This window comes from Triturus cristatus, chromosome 1_2 (assembly GCF_964204655.1).
Source record: "Triturus cristatus chromosome 1_2, aTriCri1.1, whole genome shotgun sequence".
In the NCBI taxonomy this organism is placed as follows: domain Eukaryota; kingdom Metazoa; phylum Chordata; class Amphibia; order Caudata; family Salamandridae; genus Triturus; species Triturus cristatus.
This window is the reverse complement of record NC_140580.1, coordinates 902,307,474-902,335,089: the sequence shown is the minus strand read 5'-3', so window position 1 is coordinate 902,335,089 and position 27,616 is coordinate 902,307,474. Positions and strand designations below refer to the sequence as shown.

At 44.7% G+C, this 27,616-nt stretch overlaps 1 protein-coding gene across 1 annotated transcript in view; it reads right to left on the bottom strand.

Annotated features, from left to right (window-relative positions):
- ACAP3 (ArfGAP with coiled-coil, ankyrin repeat and PH domains 3) overlaps window positions 1-27,616 on the bottom strand; it is a 328,968-nt gene that overhangs the window by 96,709 nt on the left and 204,643 nt on the right. The window contains exons 6-10 of the mRNA XM_085609611.1: window positions 25,918-26,101; window positions 25,414-25,458; window positions 24,149-24,244; window positions 20,297-20,371; window positions 15,995-16,006 (exon numbers count right to left, since the gene is read on the bottom strand). Coding sequence (XP_085465737.1) covers window positions 15,995-16,006; window positions 20,297-20,371; window positions 24,149-24,244; window positions 25,414-25,458; window positions 25,918-26,101 — 412 coding nt within the window. The remainder of the gene's footprint in view (window positions 1-15,994; window positions 16,007-20,296; window positions 20,372-24,148; window positions 24,245-25,413; window positions 25,459-25,917; window positions 26,102-27,616) is intronic.

Sequence of the window (27,616 nt, the reverse complement as noted above, 5' to 3'; positions counted from 1 at the left end):
TATACATCGTAATAAATAACTTTGGATTTTTTCTATCCCTAGTGTCACTACTTTTATTTAATTCATTCTGTTCAGATCGTTTATGAAGTAGCCCTAGGAACTTTACAGCATCTACTTTGCCACAGACCAGAGTCATCTCTCTCCTAATCACAGCACAGTCAGGAGCTCACGCTGTATGCGGAGCAGTCCTCTCTAGCACCTGTAACACTGCATTAGATTGTAGCATTTTCTGTAACTCCTCATTGTTGTTTAATCCCTTACACTGCTCCATGGTTCGATCAGTGCTACACAAATATTATTACTAAAGTGATTACAAATAAAACTTTATGGCATCAAAGACGTACGCCCTCATTATGATATGGTCATTAATTGCTCAGAAATACTGCTCCTGATAAATACTGATGCGAGATATTGTTGTATGCCTGGGGTGAAGGTTTCACTCCTGGGTACAGGTTTTGTTTCTCAGAATAAGGGATATCTGTGGGAATCGGGTGCACTGGTTTTTTACAGATCCTCACTCACTCCGAGCACTCTAAACCCAGATACATTGTGCTTCTCTCAGCAATAGGTCTGGTGACAATAAGGGAGGTGCTGGATTTCCTGCAAACTCGTAATGCTGCTCCCGACACCTTATCCGGTTTGCGTCCAAATTGGGATTATGTGCACATTTGCAAACGGGGCCTAAGGAGGAATGGTATCGCTGCTGGCCTGCAAACCTCTGGTTGCTCTTATGAGCATCCGATGTTCATGTGTCTGTCTTTACCCTTGCACAACACACAAAGTCGCGAATGGGTGGCTGCACTGCAAAACTAATTATGAATAGTATAACTGTGTTCTTGTTTTTCAGAATCCCTTTCAAGTGTCACACCTGCGGGCATTAACCGAGCGATGCCATCAGCAGGAAGGTCACACCAGGTGAGCGGGGGATAGGGATAGGATTGGGGTCTTGTATGCATGACAACATTTAATAAAGACTCGAGGAGTGAGATTTTGGAGAAGACGGGGTTTCTATTTTTCCTACTCTTCACTGAAAAAAAAGTATTTTTGAAAGGAAAAACTAAGCAAAGTTGGAACATTTTTGGGAAAATATTCAGGGACCTGTCTGATAATCAGGGAAAGTTGGCCTGGATGTGCTTTGGCCGTGTCTATGATGTGGGTGCAAAAGGCCTGCAGAGTTATTGAGTGCTTATGGCACTTGTCTATTAGCTAAAATCAGTGTTTAATATGAGAATAAAAACAAGTGCAGGGGCCCACAGTTTCTTAAGAGTCTGCTTCCGGGACTGTCAGGGTAGCAAATACCAAGGCTCGATTTCACTTCATTTCTTTTACTTCCACCTCCCTTCACTTCCTGCCTCTTTGTTTCACTCGTGGGAGTTCATTTGCCCCTCTTTCTGTCTTTGTCACTGTTTAACTAACTGTCTCTTCTTTCTCCCTTTCCCACCTTTCGCTCTCTTGCTCTGGGCAAGATGATAAAAAATAAGTCCTGGTCCTAAAAATGAGTGCAGGTGACCAACATGTGCAAACACCGGCCCAAATTAAGCTCTGGCCAACATCCTCCCTCACTTAGGATATTAAATAGTCCTGCACTAGCCCAAGAACTGCTTCTTTCACCCGAATCAGCAAATAGCTTTGCGCCAGTACAGGTGCTGGAACTGAATCTCTCACCCCACCTAGTACAGTAACTAGCCTTGCAGCAGCACTGGGGATGGGGCAACATCTTTCAATCTACCCAAGTCGGCAGACGGCCTTGAACCAGCCCCGGGGATGGGACAGCATCTCTCACTCTGGTTAGGTCTGCAGAAGACCTCGTACCCCCTCTGGGGATGGGGCCACGTCTCCCACTCTGCCTAGGTAGGCAGAGAGGCTTGCACCAGCCCTCGGGATGGGGCAGCATCTCTCAATCCACCTAGGTCAGCGGAGAGGCTTGCACCAGCCCTCGGGATGGGGCAGCATCTCTCAATCCACCTAGGTCAGCGGAGAGGCTTGCACCAGCCCTCGGGATGGGGCAGCATCTCTCAATCCACCTAGGTCAGCGGAGAGGCTTGCACCAGCCCTCGGGATGGGGCAGCATCTCTCAATCCACCTAGGTCAGCGGAGAGGCTTGCACCAGCCCTCGGGATGGGGCAGCATCTCTCAATCCACCTAGGTCAGCGGAGAGGCTTGCACCAGCCCTCGGGATGGGGCAGCATCTCTCAATCCACCTAGGTCAGCGGAGAGGCTTGCACCAGCCCTCGGGATGGGGCAGCATCTCTCAATCCACCTAGGTCAGCGGAGAGGCTTGCACCAGCCCTCGGGATGGGGCAGCATCTCTCAATCCACCTAGGTCAGCGGAGAGGCTTGCACCAGCCCTCGGGATGGGGCAGCATCTCTCAATCCACCTAGGTCAGCGGAGAGGCTTGCACCAGCCCTCGGGATGGGGCAGCATCTCTCAATCCACCTAGGTCAGCGGAGAGGCTTGCACCAGCCCTAGGGATGGGGCAGCATCGCTCAATCCACCTAGGTCAGCGGAGAGGCTTGCACCAGCCCTCGGGATGGGGCAGCATCGCTCAATCCACCTAGGTCAGCGGAGAGGCTTGCACCAGCCCTAGGGATGGGGCAGCATCTCTCACTCTATCTAGGTCGGTAGAGAGCTTTACACCTGCACTGGGGATGGGGCCACATCTTTTATCCTACCCATGTCAGAAGAGAGCCTTGTACCAGCGCTGGGGATGGGTCCCCATCTCTCACTCAACCTAGGTCAGGAGACAGTCTTGCAACGCTCCTGGGGATGGGCCCCATTGCTCACTTCACAGGTTTTACACTTTCTACTTTGTAAAGCAGAAACAGAGCAACCTGTTCATGATTTGTCTCTTTCAAACCACTCTAAGGAGAGGTAGGGAAAAAGCAACTTAACCTAGACTCTGCCGAGGAGGAAGGGAGCAGACAACTGGAGGGCCAGAAAAGGTCACAGTCAGGCAAGGCAATCCTTCAAATTCCCTATAATACTTTGATGCTAACCATCCCTGAACCCTGAACACACCAACTATCCCTTAAGGCAACACTTCTTTGAACTCTAAAAAACCCTCACTAACCCTTAATGATACCCTTCCCTGAACTCTAAAAACCCCTTTAACGTTACTCTTCCCTGAACTCTAAAAACGTCTTCGTACCCCTTAATGCTACCCTTCCCTCAACCCCAAAAATCCCTTACTGCCCCTTACTGCCCCTTACTGTTACCCTTTGCTGAACCCTACAAAGTCCTAACCACCCCTTAATTCTACACCTCCCTGTAGCCGTACCTTTCTGTGAATGTTAAAAATCTCTTACAGCTACCCCACTTTAAACCTTAAATCCCCATACTACCCCTTAACGCTACTCTTCCCTGAAATGGTAACACATACTGCCCCATAATGCTATTCATCCCTGGACCCTAAAATCCCCATAACTGCGTGTTAATGCTACCCTTCCCTGAACCCTAAAACCCTTACTACACTTCCCTGAAGTCAAGAAACCCATACTACTCCTAAATACTACCCATCGCTGAACCATAAAGACTGCTACTATCCATTAATGATACCCATCTTTAAACCCTAAAAAACCTTACTCCCCCTCTACTTCTCCTTACTCAGGGCCTGCTGAAAGCACGGAGGGCATAAGGGTGAAACATTGTGAAGAATTGAGAATCAAATTACTGATTACCTGGGTATTCCCTCATTTCTAAGGAGACCCTCGGGTCCCACTTGTGATTCTTGTCAGTTCTATTGCCACCTCCCCCATCACAGTTAACAATGCCCCAGGTATTGGGAACTCTAGAGAGGAGTTACCATGTGATAATTCAAGGATGTCGGTATAATCAATACTGTCATCGAACAGCATGGAGGAGAGGAGTTGGCCTAACGGCTAGGGCGCTCGACCTCGGGCCTGGGGAACTGGGTTTGAGTCTCGGTAATAACGCTGAACATCCTGTGATTCTGGGCAAATCACTTAATCTCCCCGTGCCTAACAAAAAAATTAATGTGTGTCCTCATGTAATGTAACTGGTGCTATGTAAAGCGCTCTGATACCCGATTCGGGTCAAGTTTGCGCTATATAAAACTCTGCAAAAAAAAAAAACGTCATTAGGGCATTGGTGGAAGCACTTTAAGGACTACATTGAGCAGTTTATGTACAGTAGAGCTACAGCGCATTGCCATGTAGGGTAAATGAGCACCGCCTCCACTAATGGAGTGATGAACAAAATGTTGCAAGGTTTGCTGTTATTCACAATTCAGTAATAACATTTCTGCAACCAATTATTATGACCTTACAGTAAAATTATAGAAAATGTGCACAAATTGCCTCTTTTTCAGGAATTCTTGTAAAGCTAGCACCATTTTGTTTGCTACCACTCTTGTACTAATAAGCAAGGAATGCAGTCCTTTTCCCTTAATGCAAAAACAGTGTTAAATGCACTGAAAACCCTTTCCACACTTTTCACCGTTTGTTTTACAGCTTTCCATATATTGTAAACGACTATCAAAGTAGTATGTGTGTAAATGATAAAATACACCAAATATTAGTGCACAACTATTCCATTTTTTCCTCAATAATGGCCTATGTAGGTAAAGTAAACTGCCCTATTTCCACAAGGCTTGAAAAAGCAGCTGTCTGGAGAACATATTTTTTGCAATTTTAAAATATGCATAGAGTGGGCTTTGGCTTGGCTCCACCCAGAGGATTATTACTCTTTCACCCCATGCTATCAGCTGCCGATGATCATCCCACTTTCCAGGAAGTGTTTCCATTAGAATGCACAAGGGATTATTTTAAATCTGAAAACTAAACTCCACTAAGCTGTTGGGACTGTAAGTCTTCTGCATGCCTCCAGAGAGTGTGCTTCGTCTGTCTTATGCTAATATGCAGGCAAGTCACTTAAAAGCTACTGTAGGTTTTCTAGATCCCTACCTCAGTGAAAATGACAATCATGCAGGTCCACTGGGGTCTACTCGTTTACGTGGATTGGGACCCTATAGCTTGGCTCTGAGGTCGAGGATGGCATACAGAGTACATCCCTATTAAGAGTGGCTACTGCCCTCTCTACCCAGGCTGTGGTAGACTGACAATGGTGGCAGCAATACATCTATAGTCAGGGACACCTGTATCCCAGTACCCTAGGAGGGGTGAGCCACCTAGCCATGCTCCTGATCAAGTCTGTGCAGTCTTCCTTTCCTGTGGTCTGGTAGCCTTGGTCTACCTGGGCCGTGTGTTTGAGAGTCAGTGGGTGTACTGGGTGAGGAGAGCCGTTGTGCTTAATGTGAATCGAGCTGTTCTGCTGGACATCAAAGGTACCCTGAGCCCTTCCCTAATCCTTGGAGAAGACTGTTGGGTTTTGGGTAGACACTCACTCTTATCTGCGTTGAGCTGCACTAACTCTGCTAGGAGGGAATCTCCCCCACTTTTCTGTTGGGTGATATTCGGGAGCCTCCTGTCTGGAGTAAATTAAAAATTCCTCTCTGTGGAATAGCCTGGACTGGTACCAAGAGGCTGTGAGCGAAGACAGTAAGTCATCCTTTGCATGCCTTAGACACGCAGTGAACATACCACACATGTGCCACACGATTGGAGGGGTATCTAGGATTCAAAAGTAGCAGACCCTCTGATTTGATCAGCCTATCAATCAGAGGTGATAAAAGTCTGGCCTTAGCGGTCAGTTGTTGTTCAAGACTGGTCGTCTCTTCTATAAACGTGCCCCCCACCTGCTTCATCCAAGGAAGGCAGCCAAGGTCCATGGTGTGAAGGCAAGACGCTTGCTCCCGCCTCTGCAAACCCCTTGATAGGGGTTGAACTTGAGAGTTTTCTCTGAGACGGATGGATTATGCTGCAAAGGAATAAGCCAGTCTGACAAGGAGCAAGGGCATCAGTCAGTAGGGCTTGTGGAGCGTCCGCCTGGAACACAAGGAAATTGCAGACAGCTGCTCAAGATAAGAAAGCTTGCAGCACATCAACGAAGAGGGAGGGAGATGGGGGACGCTTGATCCCAGTCCTTGACGATGAGATCACTTTGTCTTGACCCCTCCCACGTGCTGTGGGAGCCTGTGTGGTACTTCGAGTTACAATCTGTAGCTGATGAAGTGTCCTGTGGTGCAGGCCCCCACCTTTAGTGACATCTGGGAGTAGAAGGGTGTGCTGACACTGGCCAGCTACTACCCTCCTACAGCTAGCCAGTGGCTGCTGGACTAGTGGGACTCCAATAAACTGTGCCAAGACATCAGGCACCTGTGATCAGATACCTGGCACCACTAGAGCGGTGTCCTCGCTAAGGACGGGAAGGCACTTCTGTTTACTTTAGGTGGCAGGTTAGGGGCTGACCAAGAAAACTTGACTTTGCATCATATGCTGAAACTCCATCATTTCAATACAAGGACTGGTAGCACGGCTCTAGCGAATGAGAACAACCCTGTGCAACAAGGTCTGTAATATGCAATGCTAATTGTGTGTCTACATGTCAACTGTGTTTGTATAGTGCTTAGTGTCTAGGTGCTATAATACTGCTTGTGGTCAGAACTCTGGGCCAGGGGGGGATGTAGAGATGTCTGTTTTTCACTGTTTATCCTAGTTTTACGTTTAGTATATTTCTCGTGTGTATTGAAGTACTTTTCTTTTTTTAAAGTAAAGCACTGACTGGACATTGATTTTATCAGCTGGAAGTACTTTGAAACACTGCATTCTGAATGTCTAAATCCACCTCACCTCCTTGAGTAAGCCTTGGACTGCTCTGTCTCGCTACTCTGAGAGAGTCAAGTGCTGGAGAGGAGTACCTGGTTATCCAGTTTTGGGTCCACTAGTACTGGGGCCCCAGTACACCATTGGAGAACACTCCAGCAGATGCGATTGGAGCACAGTAACCCCTGAGTGACCTGGTGCTCAGGAAACTGGGTTTATCATAGGCTGTTTCTCACATTCAGTTATTTTTCTCCTATATGCATTATAGACGGAAAGCAATATTTGTTGCTACTTTTCCCAGCATTGGAAAAGCCAGTAGGATAGCCTTTAATGTAATAAACAACGTGTGCATACAATGCACAGAAACAGCATTTGTGAATGCCACTGTTTACATTTGCTGGTACACTACAGCCAGACCTATTGACTTTGCCAATGCTTGTTTTTTAATTCCTCCATCCTTTATGCCCTTGCTGGCTCTTCCTGTTCCATTGCCATTTCCACAACAGCAGTTTGAACAGACCCTCGGGTGACATAAACTAAAGCACTACACACAAAAAGAAACAACATGGCGGTAGCATCCATGCTTCACCAGGCAGTTCAACTGAGCAGGCATCGAAGGACAGCAGCAGGTCACATTCAACAACGACAAACAATTAGCAGACAGAGTCAAGGAGGACACCTGAGATACCGCAGCCTCAGGGAGGCAGAGAGATGGAGAAGTGTGCTCTGCGGCCTTCATGTAAAGACCCAAGCAATCTACAAGACACAAACAGAGGGACAACACGCAAAACTATATCAATACAGTAATATTGATAGCTAAACAGCAAACACCACAAACTGGACAGTCACTGGCACTTCAATGATTCATGGGATTGTTCTCCAAGTCAACGGTGCGCTTTTTGTCGGCTTTGGCGCAGGAAAGGCTGTGCGGTCAGAGCTAGCTTGGGAACCTGTGACTTCCTGAGTGCAAAGTGGCTTATGCAGCAAGGGCTCAACCAACTGAGAAGTAAAAGTATTTTAGGACAACGTTTTTTATGTGCTACACAAAGTTCTAAAGATGTTCGTGGTTAGCCTTCCTCTTCCAGTACACTACACAGTGGTTCTTAACCTGTGGTCCGCAGCCCCTAGGGGTCCGCAACTCCTACTCAGGGCGTCCGCTACTGTTTGAAAATTAAATAATAATTGCAGACTGGCAAAGTTTATTTAAATAAAGAGGCAAATGTAAAATTGAATTTTTTTTAACGTTCTGTAAATGTGAATGAATTCGAAATTCAGACTATAAATGAAGTTGAGCACTGGGAGTAGTGCAAGTACGTCAAACAGAATCTAGTATGGCTGGCCTCAACTGAAGCGCCGACAAAAAGCATGAATTAGGTGCAAAAAAAAGAAAAGTTGATAAGTTATTGACTGGCATTTCACATCATCTTTAAGAATTAAAAACACATTTAGAAAAGCTTCAACCTTCCTGATAATTTTTTTATATGCTTGTGAATTAAATGTAATATTTCTGAATTTGTTTGATGTATACTTGTTTCTGTATTTTTGTGTATTTTCTGAGGGCTTAGGCCAGGGTTGCAGGCTTCGAATAATGATTCCGTGGAAGTTCCCGGATTCCATTATTGATTCAATAGTGGTCCATGTGGTTCAGGGGGTCTCTGGATTCCAGTAATGATTCAGAGGAGATCAACAGAGGTCTAAAGGTTAGGAGCTGCTGTGCTAACATATTTATTTCAGAGTGCTAAGGTTTGTCTGTGGTTTTCTTGAATGTGCTGAGAGGGCTTCTTTGTCTCTTGCTGTTCCGTTCAAGGGTCAGGTGAGCTTAACCGGTTCTGTCACTTTTTAGCAGTTTGTTCATCGAGACACTGATCTTCACCTTCTTTTGCCTTTCCTTTGGGGGCAATTTCCTCCTGTTTCAGACAGGTTTTCAGTATCTATCAGCTTCCTGCTGCAGCCCCATCGAGTGAGTCATTATGCAGAACTCAGGGGCATACTGCACGTGCTGTACGACCTGTGTGCAGCCCAGTGCTTAATTTTAGCTGGTGGTTTCTGGTGCTCGGCAAGGCACTTAATTGTCAACGCAGCACTTTTGACAGTCTGCCACAAGGTGGTGCTGTCTGGCTAACTTAGAAATGACCACAACAACAGTTAATTATAAATGCAATATACATTAAAAATGACTATTAACTGCCACCCAAGCCATTCTTATAGCTTTGTGGACCCGAAATAATCTGAACTGTCACACTTGTAGGAGTGTGATGGTTAGTAGTTGTGTTGGTGGTATCATTAGCGGCGGCAATGTATGGAGCAAGCTGCAGTGGCCTCCTGATGAGAGCCCTGGCACTTATTTTTTTTTACAAATTAAGCACTGGTTCAAATTTCCGGTCACAGGTCAATTCTGAACAGACAGACTCAGCATTTCATTCTTACAAAGTGGATGAAACGAGTGCTACTGAACTGAGTCACTGCAACCTTTAATTACAGTGTTGCTCTATCTCAAGATTGGGTCTCCAAGTACCCTGTAAGAAATATGTATTGCTCAGCATGTCAAGCATCCCTGCTGAGATGTACTTTAACCAGCATGTTACTGGTTTCAGGCCTGACAAGTGCATAACGTTTGTGATATTTGGTTGGGTCACTGTAACGCATATTATTTGTAGCATTATGTAATGGCAAATGTGTTTACAAGTCCTACCTGGCATATCTGAGACCTGTGCCCATAGCAACTGGACACTTTTGGTCTAATTCAAAAAGGTAACTTTCACCTTGAATAAGTTTACACTTTTGAGTAAGTTTGCTACTTTTCAGTGTTCATAAACTGCACTTTTGCAGTAACTTACAAAACGGAGGTGGGGACCTACTACAAAAGTGTAAGTTACTACAAAGGTGCAGTTTGTGAACACAGAAAAATAGTAAACTTACTTTTTACTAAATAAGTGCAGTTTCTGAATAGCACTTTTTAGTACATTTTGTTGTTCTACTGTAGTACTACAAAATGTCCTGCAAAGTGCCGTTTGTGAGTCAGGCCCATAGAGTACATGTTGGGGTGCAAAGCCAGACTTTCAGACATGCCCCCCCCCCATATCCACAGACACACTAGCACTTTGAGCTTACTTTTTAAATGTATTTTTGTGCATCACCTGTTCCGTGTTAGTATCGTGGATCCAGTGAGTTGACAATGTTCAGTATGGTGTCTGTTTGCCCTTTGAGCAGATCACATGTGTTGAAGATAATACATAATTCTCTGGCACATCCTCATATGTGATGACCTGCCTGCCCTTATAAACGTCTCCACTTTTTTTCTGTGATACGTGATGCATGAGATTGAAAATTCCTCGCATAACATAACAGCAACCGCAATATATATTTTCAGTTACAATCAACTAATCAGATTTCCCAGATCCATAGGAAAATATTGGTTAGTAGAACAACTACATTAGATTATTTTACCAATTTCACACTCACTGTTCCTCCTCGGATCTAATTCCAAAACCACAGATAATCTGCAAGTTAACAATCAATACTACATTATCATTAAGGCTTCAAAGCGCATGTTGATATGGCAAATATCTAAAGAAAATACTCAAAGGATTTACATTTAATCATAAAAAGGGCATATTTTGAGGAAATATTCAATTATTAATAGGGCTCCCGGTTTTATGGTATTTTTCTTTTTTACATTTCCATCTGTATTTATCCATATTTATTTTTTGGCCATTTTATCTGTATTTATCCATATTTATTTCCTATTTAGCGTATGAATGAAAGACAGCATGGAGAGTCACTTAAAAGCAGCACAATTTTCTATATTTATCCACTTTTAAAAATAAATGCAGACAGAAAACACATTGTTTTCTGTCTGTATTTAACTCTAAAAATCCGTAAAAACGAAAAACAGGAAGCCTTAGTTATTAGGCAATGTATGGAGTAAGTCCATCGTTTTTGCTGTGGCAGAGCACCAAAAACGATAATGGGACTGAATGGTTAAATATTTCTTTTTTTATCCCCACCCGCCCCTTCACAATGCCCAATGATATTGACAATGAAGAACTAACCTAAAGGCATTTATTGTCTGTGAAAGATCTTGCAAGTTCATCAAACGGCATTGAAGTTAAGAAACAGGCCTGCTGAATGGAAAGAGAAACTTAAACAAAACTACAGCCATTGTCACAGTCTCTGTAAGATAATGTTTATGTACATATAGAGGATACATTATGGTTAACTATGTAACATGCCCTAATAAAGCCACTTAAAGGGTTGTGGAAAAATCGTAAATATATATATATATATATACATATATATATGTTTTTGATTAGGGAAAGGTTTCTTGAAAATAGTAGTTGAAATACTGGACTATGCTGTTTGATTGTAGTGTTAAAAAGAAGAGAAACATATTTTATTATGTTTTTAAGAATACAACAGAGTTTGAGGTAAATCGGGCTTTGTTTAAATGAGACGCTGAAGCTACTGCCTGCAAGGAGCTAACAATGGGTCCACATTACATTTAGATTTCAAGTTTTATTTAAGATCGATTTAGACTTCGACTGAGATCAACAATCCTATCATTAAGTATTCTGAATATAGATACTTAGTTTACAGAGTTTTCCACAATAAAAGTACCAAAGAAAATCAGTAAAATCCAATTACAATATCATCAAAAACCTATTTAAAAATATGAAAAGATTAAAACACACATATTCATTTGGAGGAGACAATATAAAGTGCATGCATTCATCCATGTTTGTTAAGTTATAGCTACAGGAAAAGGGTGTTAAAAACTGCCACGAGGTTCAACGAGTGCTGGACAGATAACAACATGACAGATTTTTTTTGCCACCATTCAGAACTGGCACAAATAAGGATCATTTCCCTGATCATCCTAGTTGCAATTCTAGGACTTAATATGATGGTTACCAAACCTTAGTAAAAGTATTAACTTTCTTACACTATGGTCAAGAAACAGGGATAAATATTCTTGAACCTTACAACAAGATACTTTGCTTGAGAAGCATTTATACATGTTTAAACTGGTGCAGTACTCACTATCTAATGCAAAACTTAATCTCAAAATAGCATTTTTAAGGTATAATCGCAACTGTTTAGGGGACTATGATTCAAGTAATGCTAATGTACAATCCAGTTTATTTAGAGCAAACTCTAAATCTACCGGAAAAGAGTCATACTAAGTAAGTCTGTAAAAAACTCCTGTTTTAATAATTCTCACAGACAGCCTTTGGTTATATGTATTAAACTATATACCCATTTATTATTTTTGCAACTGAAGAGCGAATGTACTAGTTAGGCCAAATTCTAAACCTAAGACCTGAGCAGGTATTGCTGAACTGACTGAACAAAAATTCTTAAGCATTTTTCCCTCATAAGTATTCAAATACAACCACTTTACCTTATGCATTCTAAAGCATAGCTTAAAGTGGGTGGAGTGTTCACTTTATAGATTTCTATAAGGTGCGGAAAGTTTCTTCCCCGCAGAGATGTATAGGATGTATTTAGTGCACCTGCATAAGCTAATGCATTACTCCCATTCCGTTTAAAGTGCCTTCTGTGATCATTACGATTAGAATGCTCAACTTTCATAAACAGACTGTTCATTAAACACCACAGTGTTCATGCGCAGAGACTTTTTAAGCCACTCCTTCGGTGTTCAGCGGTCAATGGGCTGTGGTTGCAATATGAATGTCTAGGTTTTTCTTACCTTTAAAAAAATAGACCGATAATTAAAGAACGGGCAGTGGCTTAACTCAAACGCGATTGGCGCTTCAGCTCCAATGTTCAACCAATAATGGGCTCTGACTGAAATTGGAGGAGGTTACTACTTAAGCCATGGGTAATAATGAAGCTCTGCAGAGGCTATCACTGTAATGTAACTTTTGTCAAATATGGAAATCATTTCACGACTTCCTCTAAAGGTGCTGCTCAATATTCAGAAGAGTCCATGCTCTGGAAGGGTAACTTAAAAATTAGCTTTTTGGGTACCAAAATAATTGATAAAGAAGAATTGGCATTTAGCAAATCTAAGTGATCTGAGTTTATTGTGCTAATGCATTGCGTGTTAGCACCTAAGAGAGAGACCTGTGGGACATAGCCAGCTCTAGCCGACAGAGGGGCTATAGTTGAAAAGTAGTCCATCATGCAGGTCAACCCAAGCTCCTGAGTGAAGGCCGAAGGATACATTCCAACAGCCAGTAGCATTATGGGGTAGGTGAGTACTTGATTGGGGTGAGCCAAGACGTAGTTGACAAAGTCTCAAGCTGCTAAAATAGACTAGGGAAAGGATACTACTGGTTGAATGGGCCAATCCATAAATCCACTCTATGTACATTGTAAGCAATAGTTCTGTCAAAAACAAGACCTAAAAACATATGGCGTTTATTAAGCATGGAAGGAAGAAGTTCTAAGATCATCCGAAGCGATTATATGTACCATGACTACTCATGCCATGAAGTAGTTTCCCATAACAGGTACTAACTCCAGGTCCTGTCAATGTTTTTGAGTTCAGCTTCCATGTGTCCTAGAGGTGAAGCCAATAAGCGATTTCGCTTTTAGCAACACTTGGTCATAGGAAGTGATTTTTGTTTTACTTTTTTGGAGCTAGTTGTGACTTTATTTTAATTTCCATATGGCACCCTACTGGAAAAATGTCAAGACTCTGGCAACTTGGAAAAAGCTTAACTCGACTGTATCTTCGGTGGACAACAACTATGTGACTAATAAGTTACTTACTTGTAACTGGGCCTTTGGCATAAGTACCTTAATCAGGGACACACATAGTGCACTCTTACATATAAATAATGAAATGGAACTTTAAGTGATTGGACAACATACAAAAAATAAAACTGATGCAATGGTTAACTGGGTGAGAGATTGTGAAGTCTGTACACAAGACACAGGTCAAAATCACCTGGGGACAACCACAATGTCATGGACAAACCACAAAAAGAACTTTGGGTTGTTCTGGAGATTATTTTATATGAGGGGTAAATATTCATACATGTTCTGGACACTAAACATGATACCCAAAAAATAATCATGAGTAGCTAAGCAATTTAGGAGGACAATTAAACCCTGGTGGACAGTTCTTCAGGATAGCGGAGGCTATTGCCTCCACCACCTTGGCAAGACCCATCTACCCTCTTAAGAGATCCTGTCTGTCTGGAGCTGCCACTCCAGGGACTACCTTCCCGGCACTGCAGGTTTGCAGAGCAGACATCATGCTGTTGTTGTTTTTTTTGCAGTTTCATATTGTGCGAACTCGACCCGAAGGTATCAGGGCGCTTTACATGAGCACCAGTTGCATTATAGATGCATTCATTTTTAGGTACGAGGAGAATAAGTGATATGCCCAGAATCACAGGATGTTTGAGCCTCCTGCCAGACAGGAACCTACTTCCTCTGCGTCAAAATGGGCCGCTCTAGCCATTAAGCCACATCCTCTTCAAGTGCCTGCACTGAAATATTTTTAGTTTTCAGAAAACAAAGTCCCAAAGTGGGAGTATATTTTCTCTAAACAAGAACCGGTGAGCGCCGGCGAGCAGGGAGTTTTCTCTCTGTGCATCCTGGTCATTCTACATTTTTTCTGCCCGTATCCGAAATGCAGGGAATATCAGTGACGGTCGACCCTCCCCCCCCCACCCCTTCAATGTGGTGGGTGATATCACCATGATGCCTTGTCACGGATTGCCACTGAGTGATGGCGCCAGCTGTGGTTCCGCCCAGAGTAACCCAGAAATTCCCCACCTATAAAGGGGGCGTGGCAACGGTAGGTTTAAGCAGAGAAAGATGTCTGCATATTTAAGTCGTTCTTCCAGCTCCACCCAACTCTAAATGATGCTTTAATTTAAATTAAGTATTTGTAAAAACAAATATAATTTAATCTGGAAAAATGATGCCCGTCCTAACTCTGGTTCTGTCTCAGGAATGACTGTGTTTGGGGAGTGATGCGCTGGTGTAAGCGGTCAGTGAAAAGAAAGCAAGCACTTCCATAAACCTCCTGTAGATGTACCCCGATAGACAATGTTCAGCTGCACAAGCTAGTTACAGGCAGTGCTTGAAATGGAAAAATAGAAGTGCAGGTACTCTAACAGAATACTTGCTTGTTTCTGAGAAGTGCTGGTACTCTCCAATTATAAGTATTGCATTTCTCTTGAGAAGTGCCGGTACTCTCCCTATCAAAATTAAAATGTGCCAGTATTCCGTACCGGACAGCACCGGCCCATTTAAAGCACTGGTTACAGGCCTGGTTTTGTGAATAATCTGTCCCTTACCAGAGCAGAGAAGTCTATATTCTGCACCGGGCTCATCACTGAAAAAATGCACAGATTAAAAAGTGATTTATGTTGGACCCTAATTTACCGCAGATTCCGAGTATAACAAATAAAACATGGTTACCCTTGACGACTGTCAATCTAGACAAAATAAACAGGAAAATACAGAAACAAAAACATCTGCGGCAGGAGCTGAACTCACTCAGCTATCTTACCAGTCTTCCTAAATGATGTCTTTCCTTATGCGTTCAGTTTGATATTAAATTGAACAGCCAAGCAGCACCTGAGTCAGATTACACGCATCACATACATAGCAATTTTTCACTGTTGACCAGGATATTTTGCGCTGTGTTTACAATGACCAGCCTGTTGCAAAGCGACATTTGTGCTGACTGGTCGTTGACAAATAGACTTTTTATGGGCTGAAAATCCCATTTTGCACTGGTCTGTCCGTGCAAATATTAGTGTAAAATTGTTCAGTCGCTGATTCAGAATAGCACATTAATTGTTGCCGTCGCGTAATCTTACCCCAGGTTTCTGAACCTCTTGAAATGACCCAAATGTAGTCAAATCCACCCAAAACAACAAAGTCAGACTATTGATAACATGCAGATATCAAGGCGGTGTCAGTGCTTAATTTGAGCCAGTGATTTTCGGTGCTCAACACCGGCACTTAATTGTAAGTACCGGCCATGTGCTAGTCAGCCACAAGATGGCGCTGTCTGGCTAATTTAGAGATGATCACAACAGTGAATTATAAATTCAATATACATTAAAAATTACTTTTACTTGCCGCCGAAGCCACTATTAAAGCTTTGAGGGCCTGAAATAGTCCGAATTGTCACACTTGTAGGAGTGTGAAAGTTAGTAGTTGTGTTGTTACTGTCACTGGCAGCATCGCAGGAGCAATGGGTGGTGCAAGCTGCAGTGGCCTCATGATGAGAGCCCAGGCTCTTATGTCCCCCCTCCCCGCCCCCACAAATTAAGCACTGGCCGCGGTGTGTGTACAATAAATAACATTAAAATGCACTTACCTGCATGAGAGTCTGTGGCAGCCACGCACGGACCGGGACAGGCGCGGGAAGCAGAAAGGAGGGAAAACACGGAGAATTAATTAACATTTCTCCTGGAGGGAGCCTCGTGCTGCAACTGGTGTCCAAGGGCAGGGGCATCACTGCGAGCATTGAATGCCTTTCGAGAGGGCAGTTAGGGGCGTACCATGGGGAGCCAGTTCAGGGGTGCACAATACCACTAGCAGAATGAAGAGAGGACTGAAACCCAGAACTGGGCACACTAGACTGCCAGGGCAGAAGGAATCGAGAGTAGAGACCGAGCTATGGGGTGAACTATACTGGCAGGGCAGAACGCAGCGAGAATGGGGACACAGCATTGGGGTACACTGCACCATTAGAGCAGAATTACGTGACAATAGGAAATTCTGTCTTGGGGTGCACTATACTATCAGAGGAAAACCAAGTGAGAATAGGGACCCAGAATCGGGGTGCACTATACCACTAGGGTAGAATGAAGCAAGAACGGGGATCCAGTCTTGGGGAGCCCCACACTGCCATGGTGCAGCGTAGCGAGAGTGGGCGCCCAGCCTCGGGACGCAGTAAACAGCTCCGAAAAAGCCCCCTCGGCTGAAGTCTGCCTGGGCCATCATGAGAGTTAAACCTGCCCCTCGCCCCCACCCACCTTCTGGCAAAACATTAATTCTCAGCCTTTCCGGGTCAGGCTTGGTCAAAGTTGATCTTTCGTGTTTTTTCGCAATATTTGTGTTTCACTTCGCTTCACGTGTTATCTCTCCTGCCTCCCCCATCGTGAGTGTTCAGCCAGTTGTTTGAAGAGTATAGTAATACTTTCCACTGCCCTGTGTCCAGTGTGCTGTGAGACGTCACAGGCAACGCGAGCTTTAAGGCTGCTGGTCATCGACGCAGACAGAGCACGGGCGGCTTCGACCCGCTACAGGGACACAGGAAGTCTCCTTCTCACAGACCTGACAGAGAACCACAGCATCTGATTCTCGCAGACCAGACACAGGGAACCGTAGAGTCCCATTCTTACAGAGCGAACCCCGGGAGCTAGTTCTCACAGGCCCGACACAGAGGGACCCCAGGGAGTCTCACTCTGACAGAGCAGGTACAGAAGGATCCAGGGAGTCTCATTCTCACAGACCAGACACAGAGTAAATTAGAGAGTCTCATTCTCACAGACCAGACACAGAGTAAATTAGTCTCATTCTCACAGACCAGACACAGAGTAAATTAGTCTCATTCTCACATACCAGACAGAGTAAATTAGAGTCTCATTCTTACAGACCAGACACAGAGTAAATTAGAGAGTCTCATTCTCACAGACCAGACACAGAGTAAATTAGAGTCTCATTCTTACAGACCAGACACAGAGTAAATTAGAGAGTCTCATTCTCACAGACCAGACACAGAGTAAATTAGAGAGTCTCATTCTCACAGACCAGACACAGAGTAAACTAGAGTCTCATTCTTACAGACCAGACACAGAGTAAATTAGAGAGTCCCATTTTCACAGACCAGACACAGAGTAAAAGAGAGTCTCATTCTTACAGATAAGGCACAGAGGGAACCTGGGAGTTTGATTCTCACGGGCCATGTACAGATGGAACAAGAGATGTCTGTGACAAAGTGAACCACAGTGTCTGAATCTCACAGACCAGACACACAGGGAACTGCAGGGTCTCATTCTCACAGAGGGAACAATGGAGTGTCATTTTCACAGACCAGACACTTAGTGAACTGCAGAGTCTCATTATTACAAACCAGACAGAGGGAACCAGGGACTCTCATCTCACAGACCAGGCACAGAGGGAAGCAGAGAGATCTTTGAAGCAGTAAAACTGTGTCTCTTTCTCAGGCCTGACAGAGAGAAACAGAGTCTAATTTCCAAAGACCAGATACAGAGGAAACTCAGAGTCTTGTTCTCTTAGATAGATGCAGAGGGTAACCAGAGTGTCTCCTTCTCACAGACCAGACACACAGGGAACCAGATAATCTGATTCTCACAGACCAGATACATAGTGAACTGTAGAATGTCATTCTTACTGACCAGGAACTAAAGAAACCAGCAAAGTCGTGGGAAAGGCAGTGAAGCAGAGTCCCTCCTTCTCACAGACCAGACACAGAGAGAACCACTGAACCTTGTTCTCACAGACAAGACACCTAGGGCACCATAGTGCCTCACTCTCACACACCAGATACAGAGGAAATCAGTGTCTCCTCCTCACAGGCCAGATACAGAGGCAGAGGCAGCCAGGAATTCTAGTAGGGGGGCAGGCGAGCCACACGTGCACATACATACAGTCACTCATCTACATGCACACTCACTCATACCCATCCATTCACAAGTGCACACATACACCCACCATTCACAAGCACATGCACACGCTCACACCCATTCCCACCGCACAGGAACACACATACATTCATACATAACACAATCACGCACTCAACATTAACAACAACAACAAAAACGTACCGGGCCACAGCGGTGATCTCAGGTGGCGGGAGGGAAGCCTGGGTGGTCCATGGAGGATTGCAAGTGCAGCCCCCTCTCATTGGCTGACCATGTTATGGGTCAGCCTGCTGACCCCACTCCACTCTGTGGCCAGCCGCCACTGATGGACAATCAGCCCTAGGCAGTTCATGGCTTAAAACTGAAGCACCCGGGTCCGAGTCTATCTGTAACTGGCTTCCTAGTCATGAGGGGGAGGACCTCCAAGAACTTTGCCGGGCTGAAGAGGTCACACCAACAGGGCAGAGAAACCTTCAGCCCGGCACAGTCTGACTCAGACAGCCAGGCACGCGGGCATTCAGAGCATGTACAGCGCCTAGCTGCCTGACCCGAACAGGAAAAGTGTCTGTCAGGCTGACCTTTGCTCAGCCTGACAGACACTCTTCATGTGTGCAAAAAGGTGGCCCCTCCCCCCTTAACAACAGGGCGCTACTATACAGAGGAAGCCCGTGAGCTGTGTGCTGTCAGACAGATGTAGAGGGAACCAGAGATGCCTCCTTCTCACCAGTGGCAGCATCATGGACCTACATGGGTCAGGGGACACCCTCCCTCCACTGGGGCCAAGCAGTGTCTGGCCAAAGGGGAGGACACGAGGAACCCCCTCAGCATGAAGAGCACATGAAGTAGAGAGACATTAGGCAGAAGTGACAGCAAGAGCAGCAAAATCATCGGGGGAGGGGGGGGAGAGAGGAGAGAGGGGGACTCAACCTAGGATACCACGACAGGAAATGTTCCCAGTTCTACTGCCAGTCAGTGGCAGCTCCACACACTCAGTACTGCTGAGGGTCAGTAGTAACTAACTCCACGCACTCAGTACTACTGACTGTCAGCAGCAACTAACTTCCTACAGTTGCGTCTGGTGCTGGTCAGTAACTGATAGCTCAATGTTCTAAGCATTGCTGACCATCAGTAGTCACTAACTCTATGCTCTCAGGTGTGCTGTCAGTAACTGCTGACTCATGCACTTAGATATACTGGTTATTAGTAACTGCTAACCCAGTGCTCACTGTGCATTGCTGTCAGCCAGTTCCTTTAGGCTCTGCGGTGAGTAACAGCTACATCAATGCTCTCAGTGCGGCTGGGCTGTTAGTTGCGAATAATTCAGTTAACTTAGTCCTCGGCTCTACTGTCAGTAACTACTAGCATAATGCTCACACAATTCTGTAGTCAATTCACTAGTATATAAATCACTTCCCGGCTGACCTGTAAGTAATTGTCAATACATCCTCTGCTCACAGTCAGCATAAACTATCTCAACGCATGGAGTTCAATTGACTACCAATAACTACTCAATCAAGGATCACCCATCTGCGCTGTCAGTAACTAGTAACTCGTATCTCTGCCAGCTCTCCTGACTTGGAAATAACTCAAAGCACTTAGTTTTCCTTACTTAACACTACCTTTGTGCTCTCCGAACTCTCCCGATCGTCAGTAAAACAAAGAATACTTTCAGTAAGTACTAACGCGAAGATCACCCAGCTCTGTGGTGAATAACTTGTAACTCAGACTTCTCCAGCTCTCCTCACTATAACGCCTAATTCAAAGCACGTAGTTCCGCTGATTGTCAACATGCACTTACTCACTGCTCCTACAACTCTGCTCACTCTAAGTAATGTGTATCTAATTTTTTCCTCTTATTGCACACTGGAAGTAGGTCCTAAGCTAGAGTCCTTCTCCTGAATCAGCCAATCAGAAGACTCATGGGACATTCTACTACTGACAGCATCAAACCTCATCTCAGAATCTGGGAGGCGCTCTCCAAACGCCCCGATCCAGAAGAACGCACTTACCCGCTGTTGTATCGTAGCATGCTTATGCTCCATCTCCCGCTTTTCCACCGCAGAGTCAATCACCAGCTGATCCAACTAGGAGAAGAAATATGAAAGCAAATCAGTTAGAAACACAACCAAAATATGGTATCATATCTCTCAACTGGCGATCCTGGGGGGTGGCAGGGTTCAATAGCAGGGTGTCGTACTGTGGGCCCCCAGCTTGGAGTTCGGCATGTGCGGCTCGATGGTAATGTTGAGTGATGGCAACTGCCGGGATAAATGATATTGTTGGGAGCTTCCAGGTCTGGAGTTAGATCAAAGTATCATTCGTTGCTGCCTCTGACTTCAGTGGAAGAGTGGAGAGCTGTTGGCCGTGGAGGGGGTTTAATGGTAGGGCTGTGGTCTGGTGGCCCCAGTGGGGATGTGAAAATAGGGCTTTATGTTTGTAAAGTTTAAATTCTTTGGTAACCAGGAAATTCAGTTTCTCGGGCGTTCAACTCTCTCTAGGGCTAAGTATAGCAGCAGTTATCCAAATTTTCTGTGCTTCTAAGGGAGAAAAGATTGGTTACCACGTCAACCTTAGTAATCTCCTCAGCTGAGGAGATAAATGAACAAATGAAAAAATCACCCTGAGCCACAGTCAATCTAATATACTGTCCACATATCCAACAAACTCTTGGTCCAGGTCCAGGTTCAGTTATTTATCCGTATACATCACGTCTCCGACGCAGCCAGGTAGTATTTTAAAAACAAAGCTTGATGTTAGGTTGTAATTACAAAAAAAAAACAATCAGCCACACGTGGTTTCGTCGTGCAATATCGTGCACAGTAGACTTCTTCAGGGCTGCAATCCCCAAAAATTCAGAAATTACTAATATGTTGACAAGATGTGCACGATATTGCACACATGTTGGCTGATTATTTTTTTTTTTGTAATTACAACCTAAGATCAAGCTTTGTTGTGAAAAAAACTACCAGATGTATACGGATAAATAACTGAACCTGGACCTGGACCAAGAGTTTGTTGGATATTTGGACAATATATTAGATTGACTGTGTGCTCAGGGTGATTTTTTCATTTCCTTGGAGGGGATTTCATTGTAGGGCTTTATGTTTGTGGCCTTGGAGGGGATTTGATAAATAGGACAATGTGCTGACAGTCCAGGACTCAATGTGTGTGAACCTGTGCATTGATTTTGAAGAAAGATTAAAATTCGTCTGTCTATGATCAGTCAAGGTTGCAACAGGAAAACGCTGTGGATGCTTTGATATATCAGGGTAAAACAAGGCCGCATTCTCAATAGCGCTTCGGAGCCAGTTGTGTAGGAGCATAAGACTGAATACTAGAATCATCGCAACAGGATGGAGTTATGATTTGCATATTACTGTGTACGCTGTGAATGGGAGGGCGCTGTATGTGGGAGGATACAATATAAAATTTGGCAGCATTGTGTTACATATGGGAGGGTACTGTGTTTAGCATGACAGAATATAGGGTTATGTATGATACATAGTTATGTACTTGAAGGTACAGATCTGCGCATGACATGGCGTTGTAGAGTGATAAACATCGCTACATGTAAACGTTTACAGAGTTGCATCTGAGGTGGTGAATGTTAAGTGTGTAATGGGAAGGGGTGTCCAGCGTAGAGGGTTGAGTGTGGCAGGGTGCAGACTTCCAAATCCCTGTTGGGTTATGTCACCGGCATCTGTTATGTGACTTTCTATATAGTTTTGTGTTTTGCATTGACAGCGATATAACCAAATGATTTAGGGCTGTCTGTGGTGGAGTGTCGCTATTAGTTGGTACAGTACAAGGCCACAAGTGAGGTGTTACTTGTGGGAGAGTGTAGGAAACGCTATGGTCAGATACAAGTCCACATGTTCCGAGCTGCAGTATTCCATATGGGGGAAAGCGTTGTGTGTGGCACAGTATAACTGGAGGAGCGTGGAGGGTTATATGTGGTAGGATGCAAGGTCACTTATTGGTTCGTGCAGATTCTGTATGGGAGGGTACATAGTTATGTGTATTATGGTGTCACGTGTGATACAGTAGTCGGTAGAGGTGAGAGGGTAAAGTGTCACTTGTGAGACAGGAGTGACCTATGTATAGAAGACTAATGGGTCATGAGAGATGGTAGATGGTTATTTGTGAGACCGTACATGCTCACCAGGGATATGGGAGTGGGGTATGTGCGAGATGGCACAGGGTCACATGTCAGACGGTTATGTGTGCAAGTGTACTGGGTCATATGAGGCATTGTAAATGGTTAAGTGTGGGACGGTAGAGGGTCACCAGTGAGATGGTTACCTGTGGGACAGTAGAGGGTCACCAGTGAGATGGTAGATGGTTACGTGTGGGACGGTACAGGGTCACCAGTGTGATGGTAGATGGTTATGTGTGGGAGGGTGTAGGGTCACCAGTGAGATGGTAGATGGTTACGTGTGGGATGGTAGAGGGTCACCAGTGATATGGTAGATGGTTACGTGTGGGACGTTACAGGGTCACCAGTGTGATGGTAGATGGTTATGTGTGGGACGGTACAGGGTCACCAGTGTGATGGTTGATGGTTATGTGTGGGAGGGTGGAGGGTCACCAGTTAGATGGTAGATGGTTATTTGTGGGACGGTACAGGGTCACCAGTGTGATGGTAGATGGTTATGTGTGGGAGGGTGGAGGGTCACCAGTGTGATGGTAGATGGTTACATATGGGACGGTACAGGGTCACCAGTGAGATGGTAGATGGTTACATGTGGGACGGTACAGGGTCACCAGTGAGATGGTAGATGGTTACATGTGGGACGGTACAGGGTCACCAGTGACATGGTAGATGTTTATGTGTGAGACGGTACAGGGTCACCAGTGAGATGGTAGAAGGTTACATGTGAGACGGTACAGGGTCACCAGTGAGATGGTAGATGTTTATGTGTGGGATGGTACAGGGTCACCAGTGAGATGGTAGACGGCTACATGTGAGACGGTACAGGGTCACTGGTGAGATGGTATATGGTTACATATGGGACGGTACAGGGTCACCAGTGAGATGGTAGATGTTTATGTGTGGGACGGTACAGGGTCACTGGTGAGATGGTAGATGGTTACATATGGGACGGTACAGGGTCACCTGTGAGATGGTAGATGTTTATGTGTGGGAGGATCGAGGGTCACCAGTGAGTTGGTAGATGGTTATGTGTGGGACGGTAGAGGGTCACCAGTGAGATGGTAGATGGTTACGTGTGGGATGGTACAGGGTCACCAGTGTGATGGTAGATGGTTATATGTGGGAGGGTGGAGGGTCACCAGTGAGATGGTAGATGGCTACATGTGAGACGGTACAGGGTCACTGGTGAGATGGTAGATGGTTACATATGGGACGGTACAGGGTCACCAGTGAGATGGTAGATGTTTATGTGTGGGACTGTACAGGTTCACCAGTGAGATGGTAGATGGTTACATGTGGGACGGTAGAGGGTCACCAGTGAGTTGGTAGATGGGTATGTGTGGGACTGTACAGGTTCACCAGTGAGATGGTAGATGGTTACATGTGGGACAGTAAAGGGTCACCAGTGAGATGGTAGATGGTTATGTGTGGGAGGATCGAGGGTCACCAGTGAGTTGGTAGATGGTTATGTGTGGGACGGTAGAGGGTCACCAGTCAGTTGGTAGATGGTTATATGTGGGACGGTGCAGGGTCACCAGTGAGTTGATAGAGATTTTGTGTGGGATGGTATAGGGTAACATGAGGCCGTAGAGGATTATGGGTGGGTGGGAACTGGTCACATGTGAGACGGTAGATGGTTAAATGAAGGAGGGTACGCTATAAAGGATAGGTTAATATTTATATTGAGAGATGCTACAAGAAGTCCTACCTCCGCTGCCAGTTTCTTCATGTAAGGGTCCAGTTCATGGAGCAGGCTGTACCCCTGCTGGAAGAACGTGTACTGGGCGTGCATAAAGGACAACATCTGCAAAACAAGACTTGGGATGAGGGGCGGCCCCATGGAAAGAGATATATTTCATGAACCTCAGATCCTCATTCTTAACACGAAAATTGCTGTATCTTTGACAGTGCTTTCCATTGCCTGGGCGCTGCTCTGCACAACACATCTCCAACACTACACTAGAGGCCACACACTACTCAAACACAAGCACCTCAAAGACACCACCGGCTGCCCACAGACACCGACTTCTCAAACCCCCAATGCAGCTCTCTGCACAAACACGAATGACAAATTAGTGCTCATATAGCACGACTCACCGCTCAAACACTAATGAGAGGTTCCCTGCTCTGATAGCGCGGGCTGGTCTCTGACAGTTTACTACTTACACACCAATGATCGGCCCTTGCTCAAACAGCTTTGGCAGTTCTCTGCTCAGACAACAATGATAGGTCACTGCACAAACCCCAATTAAAGGTCACTGCTCACACACCGCTGAGACGCCATTGCTCAGATATCAATAATAGGTCACTGCTCAGGCACCAATAACAGATCACTGTTCAGACAGAAATGATAGGTCAGTGCTGGGACACCAATGATAGGTCAGTGCTGAGACACCAATGATAGGTCACTGCTCAGACACCATTGGCAGGTTCCTGTTCATCCACCAATGGTAGGTCACTGCTCAGACACCATTGGCAGGTCCCTGCTCATCCACCAATTATAGGTCACTGCTCACACACCATTGGCAGGTCCCTGCTCAACCACCAATGGTAGGCCCCTGTTCAACCACCAATGGTAGCACACCGCTCTGATATCGCTGCAGGTCACACATAGCTCAGTGCTAACATGCCGATGGCAGGTCACTTCTCGGACACTGCTGCCAGGTTACTGAAAGGACAACGATGGAAGGTCATTGCTCAGACAACAATGATAGTGGACTGCTCAGACATTAGTGGAAAGTCACTGCGCAGTCACTAATGACAGATCACTGTCATGATAGGTCTCTGCTGAGACACCAGTGATTAGTCAATGCTCAGACACCACTCGCCGGTTACTACCCAGATACCAATAATAGGTCAATGATCAGAAACTGGTCACTACAAGTAAGTCATTGAAAGGCCACCACTGGCTTCAGAGCCAAGGGGTACTGACAATAGCACAATCCTCAGGGTTTCACCAACTTTGACTCTTACCGCGTCCAAGATTTCAAACTTCTTCTTAGCCTGGAGGACGTTGATCTGAAATGAAAGAAGAACATGCTTAATATGGGAACCACACAAAATACAGAAAATAAACTCTCTTGGGAATCAGACATGCACTGATAGTCACTAATACGGGGACTGAAGTCAGGCAGTAACACAACCACAGTGGGATTATGGGCTCTTTAGGCATCCCACCCTACCACTCCTTCTACGGCACAGACACTTGGAGGACGACTCATAACCTCTTTTTTAAGGAAAATGTGTCTTTTCTCTAGTTTATTTCTCTTTTTATTACCATTTTAACCACATGGTTTACTATATATTGAATCACAGGTTCTATAAAACAATGAAGTTTGATTTAAATTTAAATGCATAAGGACTCTGACAACCAAAGGCGCCCTCCTAACAAGTCACCTTTTTTTTTTTTGTTTGCATCATGGTGGCTTGGAAAACTATAAGGGCCAAACAAATCAATGACGATCACGCCAAGCTCACCTGCAAGACGTAGTCCAGCGCCAGGTGCCGGAAGCACTTGCGTGTAATGGTAAGGGTACCCGTGGCCTCCTCTACCTCATGCAGTTTGTGGCGCGGTGCCTGGGCATTCTTCACAAGGGCCAACTCCATATCCTCACGTACTTTGTCAAACTGCTTCTTGGTCTCCTTGAACTTCCGCACATCCCTAGAGACATGAAAGGAAACAAGAAGGTGTTCAGCACAAACATCAACAAACAATGTAAGAACTACAGACATGTCCTGGAGAATATGTCCATCTTTACACCTGCGGTCAACACTGACATCATGGTGAACTCTCACCTCGGTGTTGAATCCCATTTCAGATATCATGTTTTCTGATGTTTTTAGTCAGTTCATCCTCAAAATGTTGGAGTTTGTATGTTGCATTTTTTAAGTAACAACTCAACTCTTATTTTGACGATATAGGTTTTTCAATATATTTAGCGGGTGCCCTCAGGCACTAAAGGTAGGGCTGGTGGCAATTTTAGAAGAAACTGAGAAGAAACGATGGTTTGTAGCTCTTCCTTTTGTTGACGGAGCACTGCCATCTGAGGTCTAGGATATGTGTCTTGCACCTGACTTATGGAGAGACTGAGAGATAGCTCAGCTATGTGAATCTTGAACATATGATCTGTTTCTAGGCAGAGTCATACCTCTTCTACCTAAATCAAACACCTCTATGACCGGTTTCTCTGAGTGCACAGTAAGACAAATATAGAATTTGCTTTAATGTGTTGCTAGTGTATTTTTTCTCCAGGACAGAGTCTATACAGAGGAAGTACACCCAGCTCCCCTTGTGTAGTCATTGCATTGCTGTGTCCTTCCTCTGGACACTACTTGTTCCATTGTTACACTACAACCTAATAAGTATGCTGTCTGCAACATGTCTCTTTTGTACACAATTCCAAGGTGTCCCTTTTGCTAGCCAGGCCAGGCTAATTGCGATAATTGGTATAGACATCTAGGAACAACCATTACAGAGAATATGCTCAATCTAAATAGAATTTTGGAGAAATTTGTAATAAATGTTGCATTTTATAGAATGCACATTGACTCTGAAGGATTGAATAACAACATTGATATTTTAGTGAATGTGATGCTTTATGTTTGAAATAGAATTGAAAGCATGTACTTTGTTATTATTACATATGTAATTAAGAAATATGATTTCTGATTCTGTTTTAATTACCTCTTTGCAGGGCGTTGCCCATCAGCCCCATATTCCATGTGTTCTGCAGATTGAAGGAATAATTGTGCTCTCTGCATGCGAGAGCGCCATCTGCTGCACAGTTATTTCAAGGCATACACCTGGCTTGCTGCATGGCTGTAGCTCATTCACCTCATGTGAGAATAGCTCAATGAAGGATGCTATTTACTATGTTATTTTGATTTAGGATACCACACGTTCCTGGCATAATAATTACCAGGCAGTAATATTGCCAATGGAGTGGTGCTCACTATTTTAGTCGCCGGAGTAATGGAAGATGCATTAGGGACCAAACCCAAGATTTACCCGTCACGCATCCCACAATCAGGTGAGTTAACCCAGTGAGCCCAATATTCTGAAACCTGCACGTGTGCGGCTTCAAACAAGCATATGTTGCAACATCCCGATGAGAAGATAGAAAACCTACTTTTGGTCAAAAGTCAGCCAGCAATCCCTTTGAGGATGGAATTAAAA